The sequence below is a fragment of the Saccopteryx bilineata genome, chromosome 7 (assembly GCF_036850765.1).
Source record: "Saccopteryx bilineata isolate mSacBil1 chromosome 7, mSacBil1_pri_phased_curated, whole genome shotgun sequence".
Taxonomy (NCBI): domain Eukaryota; kingdom Metazoa; phylum Chordata; class Mammalia; order Chiroptera; family Emballonuridae; genus Saccopteryx; species Saccopteryx bilineata.
The window spans coordinates 87,337,176-87,351,328 of record NC_089496.1 but is presented as its reverse complement, the minus strand read 5'-3'; the positions used below and the strand labels follow the sequence as shown (position 1 = coordinate 87,351,328).

Here is a 14,153-nt window from a genome sequence, read left to right as displayed (position 1 = left end):
TATTATTAGTCATTAGGGAAATGCAAATCAAAAACCACAATGAGACATCACTTCACACTTAGGATGGCGACAATCAAGAAGAAGGGCAAGCCATGGCCAGATAGCTATGTTGGTTAGAGCATCATCCTGATATGCAGAGGTTGCCAGTTCGATCTCTGGTCAGGTACCTACAGGAGTAGATCAATGTTTCTGCCTCTCTCTATCTCTCCTTCCTCTCTCTCTAAAATCAATAAATAAAAATTAAAATAAAAGATGGACAGTAACAAGTATTGATGAGGATGAGTACAGTAGTTCCCCCTTATCCTCAGGGGAATATGTTGCAAGGCCTTAAGTGGATGCCCCAAACGGAAGATCGTACTGAACACTATATAACCTATGTTTTTTTCATGTATGTACATACACTTCATGGCTTCACTCTGGCAGATCTGAACTGCCAGCATCACTACTCTTGCACGGTGAGGCCATTATTACATGAAATAAGGGCTACTTACTCAAGCGCCCCAATACGGAGGCACTCAGTCTGATAACCTGGATGGCTACTAAGTGACTAACAGATGGGTAGTGTATACAGCGTGGAGACAAAGGGAGGGTTCTTATCCCAGACAGAATGGAGCTGGATGGTGAGAGATTTCATCCCACTACTCAGAGCAGCACACGATATAAAACTTATGAATTGTTTATTTCTGCAATTTTCCATTTAATATTTCCAGGTAGTGGTTGACCTCAGATAACTGAAACCATGGAAAGCAAAGGACGAGGTGTGGGGGGGGGAGACTAGAGAGACTGTTGTGTTAGAAACTCATACATTGCTGGCAGGAATATCAAAGTGGGCAACCACTCTGGAGAACAGTCGGTCAGTTCTTCACAATATGGGGTTTCTCATAGTTACCAAGTGAATCAGCAATTCTACTCCTATTTATATATCCAAGAAAATTGAAAACCTGTGTCCACCCAAAAACTTGTGCACAGATGTTCCTAACATCATTATTCAAAATAGACGAGAAACAGAAACAACCAAAATGTCCATCAACCGATGGCTAGATAAACAAAATATGGTATACAGTACCCCTACAATGGAATATTTTTCAGCCATAAAAAGGAATGAAATATATTAATACAAGCTACAACTTGGATGAAACTTGAAAACATAATTCTAAATAAAAGAAGCCAGACACAAAAGGCCACATATTGTCTGATTGCATTCATATATGAACTACCTAGACTAGGCATATAGGAAGACCAAAAGCAGACTTGTGGTTGCCAGGGGCTAGGGGAAAGAGAGAATGAGAAGTAACTGGTTTACCGGTACCAGATTCCCATTAAAGGTAATGAGAAAGTCCTGGAACTAGATAGTGGTGATGACTATACACCACTATGAATGTATTTAATGCCACTGAATTGTACACTTTAAAATGGTTAAAAATTTTATCTTATGTATATTCTACTGCAATAAAAGACTTTAAAAAATGAAGTCCTGATTCATGTTACAATATGTATAAACCTTGAAAAAACATGTTAAGTGAAATAAGTCAGACACTAAAGGTTACATATTGCTTAATTCCAAGTATATGCAATGTTCTGTCTAGGCAAACTCATAGACCCAGAAAGATTTATAGTCACCTGGGACTGGAGGAGACGGGGCCGGGAAGAGGGTGTTTCTGCTTAATAGGTATAGGGTTTCATTCTGGAGTGATGCAAATGTTCTGGAATTAGACAGCGGTGATGGTGAGTATGCTAAAAACCGCTGAACTATATACGCCTTTAAACAGGTGACTTTTATGGCATGTGGATTATATCACAATAAAGCTTATTTTTTTAAGTGATAAGGACACCTGGCCTCTTTATCAGCCTCTGGACACTGGCATAAGAACGTGGTGCCTGGAGCTGCTGCCCCATCCTGCAGTCATGCGCTGGCCCTGTAATCCACTTGATATGTGGAGATTATCAGAAGGATGAACATAATCAGCTGCCTGTTGATGTTGTTGAGCTGCTCCATTAACAAACCCTGGAGTTGCACCAGCTCTGAACTGCTTCTCATATAAAATAATAAATTATTTCTTGTTTAAACCAACAAGTATGACTTGCATGTGAGAGAGTCTTAACAGCTATAAATCTATTCTCTGTAGTCAGGCTTGGCGGTGAGTAAGAATGGGAAACAGGACAGAAATCAGAGTCTTACTTGAAATTCTGTGTACAGACCAGGTACAGCTCCGCCAGTCACTTCCTTCCCGCCCTGGTCCCCAGCCTTCACTGCAGATCCACTGACAACTGTACATACCGCCACCACCCCAAACAGTCTAACGCGGAAGTGCTCTCTAAAGAAACCGAATCTTGTCCCTGAAAAAAGCCCAGTGGGCAGTGTGGGTATTGGTGACCCAGAGTAACCTGGTCCCAGTAAATTCATGTGGCGCGCAGTAGGGGTGGAGAGGTACAGCTCAGGATCCTGCTCTCGGGGGAAGCCCGTAAGTCCAGACAGTCACCCAGGATGCAGAGATCATGGGCCGTCCTCCCATCGAGAAGAGGCCAGAGGGGCAAGCCGACTTATGTAATGGCAGAGGGACCATTTATTCCCACCTACGTTCATTAACATATAAACATATTTTTAAAAACAGAACACTAATAACCACCAGAAAGTTGAGAAAAACAGTACTATCAAAGAAGATAATCAATATAATTAATCAGAACAATTGATTCTGGGATGAAACAAACAAATTATTAACTGAAAGAAAAAAATTTAATTATTTTAAAATTAAGGTTCTATGAGAGATTTGAGAAGACATTGCACCCATTAATAGGTTGCTGGGTGTTTTTTTTAAAGAGGTATATTCAAAAATTAAGAAGAATTCTTAGAGGTCTAACCAGTGACTGCTAAAATGAAAGCTCTTTAGCATGACAGGAAGAAAAAATTTGAGAAATCTCTCAGAACTTGGAGGAAAAGAGAAAAAGAAATTTAAAAAAGAGAGAAGTTGAGCCTGACCAGGCGGTGGCACAGTGGATAGAGCATTGGACTGGGATGCGGAGGACCCAGGTTCGAGACCCCGAGGTCGCCAGCTTGAGCGCGGGCTCATCTGGTTTGAGCAAAGCTCACCAGCTTGAGCCCAAGGTCACTGGCTTGAGCAAGGGGTCACTTGGTCTGCTGTAGCCCCATGGTCAAGGCACATATTAAAAAGCAATCAATGAACAACTAAGGTGTCGCAACGAGAAACTGATGATTGATGCTTCTCATCTCTCTCCGTTCCTGTCTGTCCCTATCTATCCCTCTCTCTGTCTCTGTAAAAAAAAAAAAAAAAAAAAAAAAAAAAAAAAGAGAGAGAGAAGTTAAGAAGAAGGTTCAATTCAGAGTCCAACACCCATCTAAAAGAAGTTCTGGAGAAAGAGTTTCAAAATTGGAAGGAAAAAAGTAAGAGGAGTAATATATGAAAATTTCTCAGAGATAAGAAAGACATGAGGTCTTAGGTTGAGACCGTAGAACCCTTTGAATGAAAAAAGACCCACATAAACAGACTCTCATTAAATTTCAGGACATCAAGAATAAAGAGAATAAAAGCTTCTACAGAGGATAACAAGGAATGAAAAAACTAATTTAGTAGCTCAGGATTCTGGGGCATATATATAAGATATAGTGACATCTTCAAAGTTAAAACACTTTTTTTTGTTTTTTAACTTAACATTCCATATTCAGATGAACATTTCCAGAAAGCAAGGGTAAATTTAGAGACTATTTATTGTTGTGCTTTCTGACATTTAAATTTGTAGATGTTCTCCAGATCCAAGAAATTTGGAGGCACTAATTCTCTCATCTTTCACAAAGAGGCATCAAGACGTAGAGTCTAAAGTCGATGGCAGGTTATTTTTAGCTATAAAGTAACCAACAGAAGAACTGGAAATAGTCATATAGAATAGAAAGACGGAGAGAAAGAGGAGGAGAGGAGAAGGAAGCTGTGAGTTGTGTCAATAAAAGCAGGAATAGATTTTTTCTTTAATTGATAGATCAAGAAATACAAGATAAATACATTATTTGCAGGTATGGAGGTAGTCATCAAAATAATTTTTAATGGAAGCCTGGAAAATGGGACTGGGAAGGAGTAGGATGAGAGACTTTTCTTTTCTTTTCTTTTTTTAATGTTTATTGAGAGAGAAAGAGGAAGGGAGAGAGACAGAAACATTGATCTGCTCCTGTATGTGCCCTGACCGAGGATTGAACTATCAACCTCTGTGCTTTGGGATGATGCTCTAAACAGCTGAGCTAGCTGGCCAAGGCAGACATTTTTACTTTTCTAAGAGAGTGGAAGAAAACATACCAAAATGTCAACAAGAATATATCAAAGTGATACAATTATCAATAGATTAAATTTTCTTCCTATTTCCCAAACTTTCTACAATAGCCAAGCATTATTTTAAAAATCAGAATCATACACACACACTGCTTATTTAGGATTAGGGAAATCTTGTGTTTGTTTAATGATTACCAGGTCATTAACAGTCTTTGCCCTTGATCTCTGATTTATTGGAAGAACTTCAAGCGCACATGGAGTTTGCTAAACTCAACTTCCTAAGGAGATATAATTACATTGGGATCTAAAAAAGAAAGGAGAATGGTTTGTCCATGTTTAACCTCTCTCCATCTCTTCACAGCTCTCTTTTTCCCAGTATGTATGTATGTATGTATGTATGTATGTATGTATGTATTTATTTCTCTATTTTATTGATTGATTTTAGAAAGGGAAGGGGAGAGAGAGAGAGAGAGAGAGAGAGAGAGAGAGAGAGGAACATTGGTCTGTTCTTGTACGTGCCCTGACCACATACAGAGGTTGGATCGAACTCCAATCTCTGTGCTTAAGAGCAATGCTCCAACCAACCGAGACATCCAGCCAGGGCTTTCTAGTACTTTTTTGACAAGTTACTCTGGTTGAATATTTTACCTATTACAGAGAGAGTCAACTTCCATCACTTCCTGGCAGACAAATGTCTAACTTAAGTTTTAATATTTTCAGGAACCATATACCCTAACAGTCTTCTAGTCTATTATCAAACAGCTATTATTATTAGAAAGTTCTTTTGTATATCCAACCCACTTCCCTGGAACAGCCCCCATCCATTTACTTTGATCTTGCTCTCTGAAATTTATCAGAACAAGCTAGGCGAACTTCTAGATTATACTTCTGCAAATACTTGAAGGTGATTCCCACATCTCACTGGCTCAACACCGAGTTCATTTTTGTTGCACACTTTTCTCTCACCTCTGCACTTCCACAACCTCCAGAACCAGATTCCTCTTCTGTTCCCCTAGGACTTCGAACTCATTCAGACATTTATTCACTCATTTTGTAATTCAGTCCATTCAGTCACCTACTGTGCACCTTGAAACAAGTCACTGCAGTGTCGCTGGCCAGCATGGGCAAACAATGGACTTAGTTCAGATGAGGTAAACACTGTGTTAGTGACTAACGGAGAACAGCAGTAACAATGATTCAGGAGAGTGAGAGAGAAACAAACAGCCCAAAGGCAGGTAAGTAGAGAAAGCAGAGAAATAAAAAAAAACAAAAATCAAATTGAGGCTTGAGTTTAGAAGAAGGTTCTCGTGAAAGGAGTGAAGTTTTACTTTGTGAGGACTTATACTTCTGACTTTTTCAGAGACTAGTTGTGTTTTGAAAAATTTAAGAGAAAGCTAATCTGTGTCTGTCACTCTCAAGGACAAAAAAGTAAAATATAAATTATAAACGGAGCTCCTGAGACTATGAGCAAGGGTGAGTGGTGGCTAATTCGCTATAAAAAGAAAAAACAAATACATTGCCTTTCTTTTTCTCCATAGAGATTTGTGTTTATAAAAGTTCAACAAAATGTGACATATTCATATGATGGGCTATTATTCAGCCATAGAAAGGAATGGAGTACTGGTAAATGCTATCACATAGTTAACCTTGAAAGCCCTATGCTAAGTGAAAGAAGCCAATCATGAAAGACCACATATGATTCCATTCATATGAAAAGTCTAGAATAGGGAAACTGGAGTGACAAAAAGTAGATTAGCAGTTACCTAGAGCTAAGGGTTTACAAGGAGATAGGGGAATTCTTTTTGAGGGAATGAAAATGATCTAAAATTGCGGTGATGGTTGCACCTGTGAATATACTTTTTTAAAAAAAGAATTGTATTTAAATAGGAGAATTGTATGGTACTATGAATTATATCTCAAAAAAGCCGTTTTCTAAAAGTGAATTAACAGCCTGACCAGGCAGTGGCGCAGTGGATAGAGCATTGACCTGGGATGCTGAGGACTCAGGTTTGAAACTGGCTTGAGCGTGGGATTATAGACATGATCCCACGGTCGCTGGCTTGAGCAAGAGGTCACTAGCTTGGCTGGAGCCGGCTCCCGCCCCAACAAGGCACATATGAGAAGCAATCAACGAACAACTAAAAGTGCCACAACTACAAATTGATGCTTCTCATCTCTCTCTCCTTTCCTGTCTGTCTGTTTCTGTCTCTCCTAGGCTAAAAGAAAAAAAGAAAGTGAATTAACAGCTATGATTAGGATGGGAAACTGATTTACTCATTTTTACCTATTACCTAGGCTTTCCTTGGTCGCTTCAGAAAGTGGTAGAATCCCCCCCAATTTGACTGACTCTATAGAGCAAGAGCGAAGTGGACGTTTTGAACACTTGACAATCCAATATGGAGTCACTCTCGGCCATGATAATTATGTCAAGTGCTATGTCAAGACTGAGGCAATAAAGTATAACAGAACACCCTTAGGAGGGGCCCAGAATGCCCCAAACCACATGTCTGGACACTTGAATAAGAACTTCAACTGGACACCGACAGGAGTGGGACCTCCACCTTTGTGGGCTATGAGAACTTAGAGCTCTGGCCACCAACGCTTGAGCTTAGCTGCACCAAAGGCTGCACATGGAGCCCTGCCAGACTCCCACTCCATCAGACCTGGACTGCCACTTCCAGGGGTTTGAGACCCAGCCCCCCTCTCTACTTCGGGACACCCCCAGTGACTGACACTTCCCGTGAGACTCACCCTGCTGGCTCCTATCCTGTAAGCTCACCCTCTCTGTGTGTAACCTGCATGTGACTCTATCGGCTTATTTGGGAGATTTCCCCGAATAAAGCTGGTGTCATGAAAAGACACAAACATGTGTGAGTGACTGAAAGACACAAACATGTGTGAGTGACTCCTTTCAGGTGTGCTCCCATGCCCACCATGCTGACTCGTTTCCAAGGGTACTGAGGTATATTGTTCAATGTTCAGTCTAAAACACTCTTGCCTCAAGCCCTATTTCTATAGTGCATTTACTACCAGCATTCGACAAATGTCTTAACGAGTGCTTGGTCCTGTGCTGAGAACTCTGGTCAGCAGGGCAGGCAGGGACCCTGCCCCAGGGTCTCAGAGCCCTACAAAATCCCTGACAGCCCCACCTCTGAGTGTCAATGCCAATCCCAGTTCCGTTGGCCAAGTTCCTTTCTTTTTTCCTGTTAGAGGGCAGATAATCTCATATTGTTGGTGTGTATGCTCACAGATCTCCGAGTCTAATTCATCTTTCTAAAGCCCTGTTTAAAGATCAAGACAGCCTGACCAGTGGTGATGCGTCAATCAGGAATGCTGAGGTTGCTGGTTCAAAACCCTGGGCTTGCCTGATCAAGGCACATATGAGAGTTGATACTTCCAGCTCCTCCCCTCTTCTCTCTCTCTCTCTCTTTCTCTCTCTCTCTCTCTTTCCTCTCTAAAATGAATAAATAAAATCTTTAAAAAAATTTTTTTTAAATAAAGATCAGGACGGATAGGGAACAACCTAGTGAGGGGCAGGTGGATCTTCTGAGATAACAACCTCAGCTGAGGGTCTTTTGTTTCCCACAGGACACTCTGCTTTAATCAGTGCAGCTGGCTGAGGGGGCTCCTCCCCTCACTCCTCCTGGGCTCTCACTTGCAGGCCCTGCCCTGTCCTTGACATTATTTCCCTGCTCAGGCATGTCACTGGGAGCACTCACCCTTTCTCCCTCTACTGTGAGTGATCATAGACTTATGGAAGATTGTGGGAGAATGAGAGCCCTATTTCAGGTCCAGTTTGGGGGTGATGATGATGATGGTCAGATCACCCACTTGGTGCAGAGGACACATTATATAATTTATTTTCACCTCATGGTACGTGCCAACTGAATTACAGTCTCCTGATGTATTAGAACAGCTTAAAGATAGGCAATCCAGTGTTTGCTTCTCAAATACTGAAAAGATAAGAACTACATGTTTGACTCATTGAGTACCCATTACTGGTGTTTAGAGTATCCACTATCCAGAATATTTCTGAGCCACTATTTTTTTTTTGCAAAAATTAAAGTCACCTTAACTAAGAAATCTGGCAGAGATGACGTCAGAGTAATGGCACGGTAGGAAGCAATACCGATAAATCTCCCCCAAAACTCAACAAGATCTTCAACCAGAAACAGAAAAATCTATCCTTGGAGCCTCCAGATGTTTCGCAGAAATCTAGCAAGGGACCAGTGAGGCATGGGGCAGGTAGGGAGAGGAATCCTCAGAACATGGCTCTACCTGAGACACCAGTACCTGGGAAAGCTGGTTAAAGACCAGGAAGAAGACTCCTTAACCACCAAGAAATGTCTCTGTGGTGCACCAAGGAAGCAATTTTAAAGAAGTGGGGTTCCCATACCTGCTTAGCAAGGTAGAGTTTGCTTATCGATGATCTCTTGGTCCTGGTTCTGTACACATGGAGAAGCTGCCAAGGGGCCAGGAGCCAAAGGAAGCCCAAGGGGACCCACACCAGAACAGTTTGTTCAAAGCAAAGGGGCAGGTCTGCTTCTGGGCTATCCAGCAAGGAGGAATTCTGGAGGACCAAAATGTAAAGATTGTTAAAGACAGAAGACCAGCCCTTACCCACACCCTCTACCCCTAACCCGTTTCCAAACAATGCTAACTCAGTTCTATACAGGGGGTTCTTGGGTTATGACAGTCTCAACATATGACGACGTTTCAAACTGACAACGCTCACTCCCATAAAAACTTTTAAAAATTGAGACGTGAGTGTTTTGGCTTACACCATTAGCTTCAAACTTACAGACTACGTGGGCAGACTAGTTTGGTTGCGCACAGCGAAAGAATAAGTACAGAGTACAGTACAGTATACTCACGTCCTTTTACTTTTTCTGTGGCTTAGTTGTGTTTTTATGTTCTAGATTATGACTCTACAACTGTATTAGGATAGGTAAGTGAGTTAGGCTAGGGTGTGTTTCGACTTACACAAAAATCTGGGTTATGTTACTGTCGTAGGCACGGAGCTGTGTCATAACCTGAGGATCCCCTGTACCTACCTCCGGCCTGGCCCTTTGACTAACTGTATTTTTCTATTCGTCTCCATTGATATAAATATACTACTTAATGACATTTAGTGACTCGTTTGGCCAATGCAACCTTCCTTCCTGTGATTCTAAGTAAAATTTCCCCACCAGTTATTCTGACTAAACTTCACCATTGCATTTGCCAAGTTGTAGAAAGAAGAGGGACCATTCATTCCCTAATCCAAAGGAGAGAATGGTTCCTTGGAATATAAAAACTTCTTGTTCAGAGTTTTCAGCTCATAATGAACTCACTGCCAGACATTCAAATGTGCAGGCAGGCAGAATGCTATGACATCTAGACTCCTGAGGGCTTCTTACGACAGAACCCGAGGCGGCCTTCAGCACAGAAGCAGTGATGACACTGTCAGCTCGAAGGCTTATTCCCAGGAAGTTGTACGCTAGTCTTTGCATTCTGCAAAGCATTTTTGTGAGTTGAAGGTGGGAGGCACTAGTTCTTATAGCTGAGTCATGTAAAGGTAGGTTTTTCTCTCCCAATAAATATTGTTAAATTGTTTTGTATGATGGTTTGCACAGATTCTTTAGAGAAAAGGTTGAGGTGCCCTGACCAAGATGATCTGCCAGATAATTCTCAGAGAGAATTCTCAAAGGCTGGCCTATTTAGTGCTACCTTCCTAGGGCATACATCTCCTGGCCTTGAGGGCCTTGAGGGCCCAGGTTCTTTGTAAGATTGAGAAGTGCTGCCCATGTGCTCTGCTATCTCGTTCCTGCCCTTCTTACCTCTCTGTACAGTTATCTCACTCTAGAAGAGGGGTCAGGAACCTATGGCTCACGAGCCAGATGTGGCTCTTTTGATGGCTGCATCTGGCTCGCAGACAAATCTTTAATAAAAAAAATAATAATGTTAAAAATATAAAACGTTCTCATGTATTACAATCCATTCATTTCCTACCACTCATGTTCATGGTTGCAGGTTGCTGGAGCCAATCACAGCTGTCCTCTGGGACAATACCAAATTTTTATTGGATAATGCGTAAGGTACACACATCGTTGTATGGCTCTCATGGAATTACATTTTAAAATATGTGGCATTCATGGCTCTCTCAGCCAAAAAGGTTCCCGACCCCTGTTCTAGAATTAAGAAGACTTATTAAAACTGTTCTAACAATCTAGATTATTCTGATGCTGATGGTAGGAGTTTGTAGACCACACGTATACAAAATCACTAATTCTTATTCTCTATTCCACTAAACCATGTGGTTTTGTTGCTCACCCTGCTTTCTTGAAATATTCTGTTCTAATGTTTCAAAAAATTGTCTCAGTGCCCATGATGCCCAGATTTGCACCTCTGGCCTCAACTTCCAGTCCATGTGGCTTATTGCCAGTTCCTTCAGAATAGTGCATTATTGTTCCAACAGTAGCATATCTCAACAGGAATCAATCAAAGGCCTTCTCTCCTCCCTCCTACCCCACAGATTACAAAATTCCCACTCCCAACACTGATGAAATTGGAAGTCATTCTCTATTCCTCTTTAGAGAGGCAATTTTGTAGGTAGCTTGTTCAAGAAAAAGAGTCTGGGATACAATAAACACATGTTACAAAATAAATATATTACTTCTCCCAAAAAGAATATTCTCTAGAGATAGTAAGGTATTTTTATTAAAAAAATTTTCCCTGAGCTTTAGAACAACTGCATATCTAATTTTTCTGGTCCTTATTGGTGGCCACTCTAGGCTAATCTACTAGTTGTTTTGAGTTTGAGAGGAGGATAAGTGTATCTCACCCAAAAAGTAGAGTTGCAGAACTTCTCCAGCATGATTCCTGGTCTTCTGCAATGAAGACTGCTGTATGACTCTGTTGTTTCTTACTTACTCTTCCTCAGAGATCGTAGAAGGCGATGTGTCAGCTCCGATTCTGATGTTTCAACCGGAGGCAAGCCTCCTGACCTTTCATCCCAACAATTTAATCGTTAACCTAGCACAAAGTGATGTTTACGTGATCCCAGTGGATACAATGCCACTGAGAAGACCCAGGACAAGTAGACTGTCCCCGTTCACACAAGTACCAAAACCTCTATAGCTGTGTCAGTGGATGGGTGTGCATCCTAAATGTGCCCCTTTACTTCTGTTTTAGGCCGGAGAGTTCACTGAAATGTGAACTATCCTATTCTATGAATCTTTAGTCAAGAACATAGAACTTAATTATGGTTAAAAATAGTGTAAACTTTGAAAAAGTCAGGTTATAAAATAGTATATTCAATGTGAACTTATGCATGTATAATTTATACATTTATGCAGCAAAATGGTAACTTTAACTGTAGGATTGTGGGTGATTTTTATTTTCCTTTTGTTTATCTGTATTTTCTGGGTTTTCCATAATTATCAAGTATTATTCATATAATAATATTTTTAAAGCAATTTTTTGTATTGTGGTAAAAAAAATACACATGGCTTAAAATTTGCCATCCTAACCATTTCTAAGTGTGTTTAGTAGTGTTAAATATTTACATTGCTGGGCAACTAAATTCCAGAACGTTTTCATCTTGCAAAACTGAAACTCAATACCCATTAGACAACAACTCCTCCTTACCTTCTTCTGCCACTAAAGAAAGTGCTCTTTTAAAATAAATAAACAAACAAACAAATAAATAAATAAATATGTGATGGAACGGAGGAGGGTACAGGGGGAGAATGGTGATGGCCAAAGACTTAAAAGACGACTTGGCGGGGTAAACACACAATACAGTGTACAAAGATGTGTTGTAGAAATGGGTGCCTGAAACCTGTATAATTATGTTAACCAGTGTCACCTCATTAAAATTTAATAAATAGGCCCTGGCCGGTTGGCTCGGCCTGGCGTGCAGAAGTCCCAGGTTCGATTCCCGGCCAGGGCACATAGGAGAAGTGCCCATTTGCTTCTCCACCCCCCCTCCTTCCTCTCTGTCTTTCTCTTCCCCTCCCGCAGCCAAGGCTCCATTGGAGCAAAGATGGCCCGGGTGCTGGGGATGGCTCCTTGGCCTCTGCCCCAGGTGCTAGAGTGGCTCTGGTTGCGGCAGAGCGACGCCCCAGAGGGTCAGATCATCGCCGCCTGGTGGGCAGAGCGTCGCCCCTGGTGGGCGTGCCGGGTGGATCCCGGTCGGGTGCATGCGGGAGTCTGTCTGACTGTCTCTTCCCGTTTCCAGCTTCGGAAAAAATACAAAAAAAAATAATAATAAAAATAAATAAATAAATAAATAAATAAATAAATAAATAAAATTAAATCAGGGCATCCTAAAGTAATAGCAGCCAGACATGTTTGCCAATATATTAAAGGGCAAACACCATCATCTGGAAAATCATGTGGAATCAATTTGGTCATCAGCACACACACACAAAAAATTTCTGTGTTCTGTGAGTATAACACAGACTGTATTTACAGAGATTAACAAGAAAGTAGTGTATATCTTAAGCTTACATACATATATACATACATAGTCTAATGTATACTTAACACCTGGCCTAAGGATAACTCTATCTCTGGTTACTTTAAATTCACAGATAATAAAAATATTTACCATTGGTATCGGTGAATTTGTTCTGGATTATTAACATTGAAAGATATATCAATTTTATTAGGACATTTATTCAGTTATATCCAATGAAACTAAACTGTAGATGGACTTCTACACTTTTCTGTATGTCTCTAACAGGGTTAAAATGATTTAGGCCCTGGGATAAAGACAGATCCCAGGGCTGATGGAGGCATAGTATCAGTATACTGGCTTTGGTACAGACCTCTGACCAAGCCAGCAAAAACAACCTGAAAAAATGACAATCATATAGACATATAGAACTCATATAGACATGAGTTCCTACAATTCTAAGTATCAGAGCCTCTTCTTCCCACTAAACCTCTAGATGTTTTTCATTTTTACCCATTAGTTGTCAATATCTGAAAAATGGAATTCCTGTACCAGGTATGATGAAAATATATAGTAGGTCTCTACAGCAACTTTGAACTTTAATAAAGGACACTATCTTAGGAGAGCCTTAAAAGACAGGAACAGAGCCCTGGCCGGTTGGCTCAGTGGTAGAGTGTCGGCCTGGCGTTCAGGAGTCCCAGGTTCGATTCCCAGCCAGGGCACACAGGAGAGGCGCCCATCTGCTTCTCCACCCCTTCCCCTCTCCTTCCTCTCTGTCTCTTCCCCTCCTGCAGCCAAGGCTCTATTGGAGCAGGAATGGCCTGGGCACTGAGGATGGCTCTGTGGCCTCTGCCTCAGGTGCTAGAATGGCTCTGGTCGCAACGGAGTGACGCCCCGGATGGGCAGAGCATTGCCCCCTGGTGGGCGTGCCGGGTGGATCCTGGTCGGGGGCATGCGGGAGTCTGACTGCCTCCCCGTTTCTGGCTTTGGAAAAATACCAAAAAATAAAAAAAATTAAAAAAAAAAAAGACAGGAACAAAATCCTTAACATACAGGGGTCAGCTTTTTTTGATTAGCATACTAAATAAATCCAAAGAACACCAAGAAAGACAGAAACATAATGCAAGCAGTTGTCCAATTATTTTCTCACATGATTACGGTTTATGATTTGTCTACACCCAAGGGATTTGTTCTCCATGATTAAATCAACTAAATTTATACAGATTTTTTTCATGTGTACTTTCTCATTTTTCCATATGCACACTCAAACTGTCTTCTCATACTTATCACATAAATGTATAAATGCATAAAGAAAACCTGCGTAGAAACAGGGTGCCAAATGCTTGTTAGGGACCTATGATTGTCCTCATACTTGCTGCCTTCTTCAATGTTAAATATCTGAATGATTAAATGTTATATGGCCATTACTCCAAGTCAAC

The 14,153-nt window shown here is 41.1% G+C and overlaps 1 protein-coding gene across 1 annotated transcript in view; it reads right to left on the bottom strand.

The window, feature by feature from the left end:
- The window catches only part of ABCC2 (ATP binding cassette subfamily C member 2), an 85,124-nt gene extending 73,889 nt beyond the window's left edge, over nt 1–11,235 (bottom strand). Inside the window, exons 1-2 of the mRNA XM_066238676.1 lie at nt 11,098–11,235; nt 8,671–8,844 (exon numbers count right to left, since the gene is read on the bottom strand). Coding sequence (XP_066094773.1) covers nt 8,671–8,844; nt 11,098–11,130 — 207 coding nt within the window. The 5' untranslated portion in view covers nt 11,131–11,235. The remainder of the gene's footprint in view (nt 1–8,670; nt 8,845–11,097) is intronic.
- Nucleotides 11,236–14,153: the final 2,918 nt, after the last annotated feature.